A 5,585-nucleotide genomic window follows, 5' to 3' on the forward strand; every position below is an offset into this window, starting at 1 on the left:
GCTCTAGAATATCAGGGCAGTTCTCCTTGATAATTTCTTGAAAGATGATATCTAGGTTCTTTTTTTGATCATGGCTTTCAGGTAGTCCAATAATTTTTAAATTATCTCTCCTGGATCTATTTTCCAGGTCAGTGGTTTTTCCAATGAGGTATTTTACATCGTCCTCCATTTTTTCATTTCTTTGGTTCTGTTTTATAATATCTTGATTTCTTCTAATGTCGCTAGCTTCCACTTGCTCCAATCTAATTTTTAAGGTAGTATTTTCTTCAGTGGACTTTTGGACCACTTTTCCATTTGGCTAATTCTGCCTTTCAAGGCATTCTTCTCCTCATTGGTTTTTTGGAGATCTTTTGCCATTTGAGTTAGTCTATTTTTTTTAGCAGGCATAGTTCAATTTGTTTATTAAAAACATCTATGTGGTTGCCACAGCAGCTGCCTGGGTCCTCTGGACAGACACTCGAGTGTGAGTCTTCACAAGATGGTCAGTGAATTCCTGATAGGGAGACTTAGTGAACACAGTCTCCTTCCACAGGTCTGGGGTTAGATAGCTGTATGTTTTGGAGATGGCATCAAAGGTAGCTTTAGCAAAGTTGCCCAGAGTGGCAGTACAGCCTCTTGCAGAAGTATAGCAGTGTAACCAGAATGGCCTTTGTTTTCTTTGAATGACTCAGCTTACCTCATTGAGCTTCCCTGGACGCTGGGGCTTGCTCTTCCGGGGCAGGAGGCCCGGGGAGCATGCCGGGAAGCAGACAACTTCCTGTGTGATGAGTCATGGGGCTGGCTGAGGGGAGGTGTTAACCTCTACCCTAGGGGGAGGGGCCAACTCAGGAACCAATCGGCCCTGGTCATTCGGGCGGAGCTTGATGATGTCAAAAACCCTATAAGAGGGGAGAGGACAGCTTGAAGATCTTCTTTTCCTTTTCCAGTTTGAGCCAGCGACAGTTACATCGTCAGTTACAGCGACCGTTACATCGTCAGTTACAGTTGCAGCTTCAGTTACAGACACAGACACAGCTGAGGCAGGAGCTGCCAGTAGCAGAGCTGACCTACGGGAGGAAGCTGAACAAAGACTTCAGTCCAGTGGGTAATCTTATTACCATAAAAGGGGGAAACATGATTTTGCTTTACGCAATCATGTTTCTCTGTAGCCTCCTGGTTACTCTTTCAAGGCGTACTTATTGGGCCTGGAAGATTATGATCAACATATCAAAATGGGGCTTCTGGTTCATGGGTTGGTTACTGTGGAGCCTAAATAAATGTTTTGATTCTTCTGCCTTCTACTTTGAGAGTTTCTTATATCCGGCGGTTCCGAACCTTTCAGACATGTTTATGATCCTCTTTGAGATTATAAACTCGGCCCTCCTGATACAAGCAGTCATCAATTCCAGCCATCATCAGGAGTTTCTTAGGCACAGGAGCTGAGACAATGCCAGTACCTCTAGGAGCGGGGATCAGGCGCACCAGAACCGATCCACATCGCCCAGTGACCTTGCAGGGCACTGTGTGAGGCTTGCCAATCTTATTCCCCCAGTAGCCACGTCTCACAGGAACAATGGACAGCTTGGCCAGAATGATAGCACCACGAATAGCTGTGGCCACTTCCTTGGAGCACTTGACACCCAGACCAACATGGCCATTGTAGTCACCGATGGCCACAAAAGCCTTGAACCTAGTACGTTGTCCAGCTCTAGTTTGTTTCTGAACAGGCATGATCTTCAGAACCTCATCCTTCAATGAAGATCTCAGGAAGAAATCTATGATCTCAGACTCCTTGATCAGGAGTGAGAAAAGATAGATCTCTTCCAAAGACTTGATCTTCATGTCCTTGACTAGGCGGCCCAGCTTGGTGACAGGAACCCACTTCTTGTCTTCAGCCTTTCCTCCCCGGGCTCCGCGGCCCCGGCCTCGGCCCCCACTGCCGAAGCCACCGCAGAAGCCACCCCAACCTCCGACTCCGGGGCCCCCGGGGCCTCCCGCACCTCCTGCAGCACCAGCGTCGTCCGCCATTTGGTGTTCACTAGAAGTAGAAGCTAGTCTATTTTTTAAGGTGTTATTTTCTTCAGTATTTTTGGGGTCTCCTTTAGCAAGTCATTGACTTGTTTTTCATGGTTTTCTCGCATCCTTCTCATTTCTCTTCCCAATTTTTCCTCTACTTCTCTAACTTGCTTTTCCAACTCCTTTTTGAGCTCTTCCATGTCCTGAGACCAGTTCATGTTTTTCTTGGAGGCTTTTGATGTAGGCTCTTTGACTCGTTGACTTCTTCTGGCTGTATGTTTTGGTCTTCTTTGTCCCCAAAGAAAGATTCCAAAGTCTGAGTCTAAATCTGAGTTCCCTTTCGCTGCCTGGCCATGTTCCCAGCCAAGTACCTGACCCTTGAATTTTTTGTTGGGGTGTGATTGCATATAGAGTATAGAGTACTTTGTCCCAAGCTTGAGGGGCTGCGCTGTTGTTTTCAGAGTTATTTCTGCACGGCAAGCTCTGCCACACCAGCGCTCCTCACCCCCAAGAACCGCCAACCCGGACCGTAACTCAGATCTGAGCAGGGTCTTCACTCTTGCTCTGATCTGCCACTTAATTCCTCCCCCCAGGTGGGCCTGGGGCCGGAAGCAATGGCAGCTGTAGTTCTGTAGCTGCACCACCCCTGCTGCCCCCAGGGTGGTGGCCAAACGTGAACTCCTTTCACTCTTACCCAGCAGCTTTTCCCACTAACCTTCTCTATTGTTTTTGGTATTTGTGGGTTGAGAATTCTGGTATCACCCACAGCTCACTGATTCAGGGTGCTAGGGCCTGTTCCACCTGGCTCCCGGTCTGGTTGGTCCAGGTGCGGCCCACGCTGGGCTCTGCTCCACTCTCCTCCTAGCTCTGTGTCATAGACCTTACCCAGGGTCCATCCAGGTTGTTCTGGGCTGGAGCCCTGCTTCCCTCCACTATTCCATGGGTTCTGCAGTTCTAGAATTTGTTCAGAGCCATTTTTTTATAGGTGTTTGGAGGGTCCTGGGGGAGAGCCCTAGGCAAGTCTCTGCTTTCTGGCTGCCACCTTTGCTCTGCCCCTCCCAAAATTCCATTGTTTAACAATTCATTAGTTTGGCTTAAGAGGCAGGTACAGCATATTGTATAGAGGACCAGCCTTCTACCAGGAAGACTTGGGTTCATGTCTCACCTCTGATACATAATGGCAGCAAGTCACTTAATCTTTGAGTATTTTATGTAAATCTCTAAAGCTCTAAATTGCAGAGAAGCTGTAGACCTTCACCATTAGAAGGAATTTCCTTATCCATAAGTTCCCCATACAATTAAATTACTGGCCATTCCCTCCCTTTATCCTTTCTTCTATCCTTTGGCTTAGGACTTGTTCCTCTATTAAAATGAAAATCATTCCCTCTTCCTACATAATCTTAACTCATCCACAAAGAATTTGATATGAATGAAATGATTAGATCCTTTCCTGAAAGCAAGTTTTGTATATTTGGAAGTGAATGGGGAGGGAGAGAGGCTGAGAAAGACAGGGACAAAGAAAGAGACAGAGACATAGAGAGACACTGAGATAGAAGCACAGAGAAACAAAGGGATAGCAAGACACAGAAACAGACAGAGAGAGAATACCAAGAGATAGAGAGAGAGCCTAAATTTGCTGAACCCTCCCTTCTTCCCTCACTGAAACACCCTATTTCTGTCTGGCTATTCACTTATAGTGCCACATCCTTTGGACTTCTTAAGGATATTTAAGTTCTGAATGTTAGTTGTATATATCTGTCCAGAGCACTTCCTCATCATATATGGGATGGATGGAAGCACTGGTTGTTCAGTGATTCTCCACCTACCCCAGACTTACATTGGCTTTATCCCCTTCTCTGTCAAAGCTACAATGGTGACAGGTGAGAAAATCAAGATATCCCCCAGGTAGGCCCCCCCACCCACACAATCTCTTCTTTTATGTACAAGGAATTGGCTAATCCATTCATTCAAAATGAAAAAAAAAGTAAATAATCTGATTTTTCTTCAGTAGGGTAAGTGGGTTTTTGTTACTATTGAGGAACTAGAACAAAAGTGAAGTGGCAAAGGATTGTAACTGGCTTGATAGGAGTAGAAATGAGTAAAAAGGAATTTCCTAACTCAAAGTCAAATAAGGACTTGGAGTCACAGAGTGGTGGCTCAGAGAGACACAAGGGAATTCAAAGGAGAGATTTAGCCTAAGTCTGAGATCTTCTACCAACTGGTAAACTGGCTATGGTCTTGGGGTTTAATTACAAAAGAGTAAGATAGCCAGCCCCTGGAGCAAGGTCTGAAAGAGCAAAATTAGGGAGCAGCAGAGGACCCACAGAGAGAAGCCCATCTATGGAAGACAAACAGATGGTGAAGCAAAAGATGGTCTAGTAATGTAGCCTAGCAGCTCAGGCCAGCAGACCACAACTCTTTGACTTTACCAAATGACCTGGATAATAACACTGGTTCTGCTAAGGGATTAAGGTCAACATCAGCAGCAAAGAAGGATTACAAGAGGGATGCTACCCTAGGAGTGTTACTCTGGCTGTTTTTGTTTGTATGCATCCATGTACCCTTCTTCATCCTCTCTCTCTTCATTTGTAGGGTGAGTGATGGGAAAGTGGTACATTGTAAATATGTGGGCATGATCTATTGTCTACTTTGCAATACTGCTTAATTAAATGTCTAAATTTTTGTTTAGTATTTTATTTTTCCCCAGTTATGTGTAAAAACAATTTTTAACATTTTTTTTACATTTTCAGTTTTAAACTCTTTCCCTTTCTCCCTCTCCAGCCCCCCTCATTAAGAAGGCAAGCAATTCAATATAATTTATACATGTGTAGTCATACAAAACTTTTCCATAACAGTCATGTTGTGAAAGAAAACATAGACAAAAAGAACCCTCAAGAAAAATAAAGCAAATTTTTAAAAATGTATGTTTCAATCTGTATTCAGACACCATCAGTTCTTTCTTTGGGGGTGGGTAGCATTTTCCATGATAAGTCTTTCAGGGTTGTCTTAGATCATTCTATTGTTGAGAATAGCCAAGTCATTCACAGCTGATCATCTTACAATATTGTTACTTTGTGCACAGTACATTTCACTTTGCATCAGCTCATGTAGGTCTTTCCAGGTTTTTCTGAGAGCATCCTGATCATCATTTCTTAGAGCACAATAGTATTCCATCACAATCACATACCACAGTTTATTCAGCCATTCCTCAATTGATGGCCATACTCTCAATTTCCAGTTCTTTGCCACCAGAAAAGAGCTGCTGTAACTATTTTTGTACATATGGGTCATTTTCCTTTTTGTTGTTTATCTCCTTTGAGATACAGAGCTAGTAGTGGTATTGCTAGGTCAAAGGGTTTTATAGCCCTTTGGGTATAATTCCAAATTGCTCTAAAAATGGTTGAATCAGTTCCCAATTCCACTAGCAATACACCAATAGTGCATTAATGTCTCATTTTTTCCCACATCCCCTCCAACATTTGTAGTTTTCCCTTTCTGTCCTATTAGCCAATGTAATAGGTATGAGGTAATAACTCAGAATTATTTTAATGTGCATTTCTCCAATCAATAGAGAGTTAGAGCATTTCTTC

At 43.9% G+C, this 5,585-nt stretch overlaps 1 protein-coding gene across 1 annotated transcript; it reads right to left on the reverse strand.

Annotated features, from left to right (window-relative positions):
* Positions 1-384: 384 nt before the first annotated feature.
* Positions 385-2,007, reverse strand: LOC118854145 (40S ribosomal protein S2-like). Its single transcript, XM_036764482.1, has 2 exons — positions 1,370-2,007; positions 385-647 (listed from the first exon to the last, which is right to left on the reverse strand). The coding sequence occupies exons 1-2, from the start codon at positions 2,005-2,007 to the stop codon at positions 413-415; spliced, it is 873 nt and encodes a 290-aa protein (XP_036620377.1). The 3' UTR covers positions 385-412.
* Between the last annotated feature and the right edge of the window lie 3,578 nt (positions 2,008-5,585).

The sequence above is a fragment of the Trichosurus vulpecula genome, chromosome 6 (genome assembly GCF_011100635.1).
Source record: "Trichosurus vulpecula isolate mTriVul1 chromosome 6, mTriVul1.pri, whole genome shotgun sequence".
NCBI classification, from domain to species: domain Eukaryota; kingdom Metazoa; phylum Chordata; class Mammalia; order Diprotodontia; family Phalangeridae; genus Trichosurus; species Trichosurus vulpecula.

Bases quoted from the DNA above. Each gene is read 5' to 3' on its own strand.
- LOC118854145 (XM_036764482.1), bottom strand. From the start codon at position 2,007: ATGGCGGACGACGCTGGTGCTGCAGGAGGTGCGGGAGGCCCCGGGGGC. The intron at 648-1,369 runs GTATCAGGAGGG...AAGAAAACAAAG, and splicing joins GCTGGAATTGATGACTGCTT to GCCATTCTGGTTACACTGCT.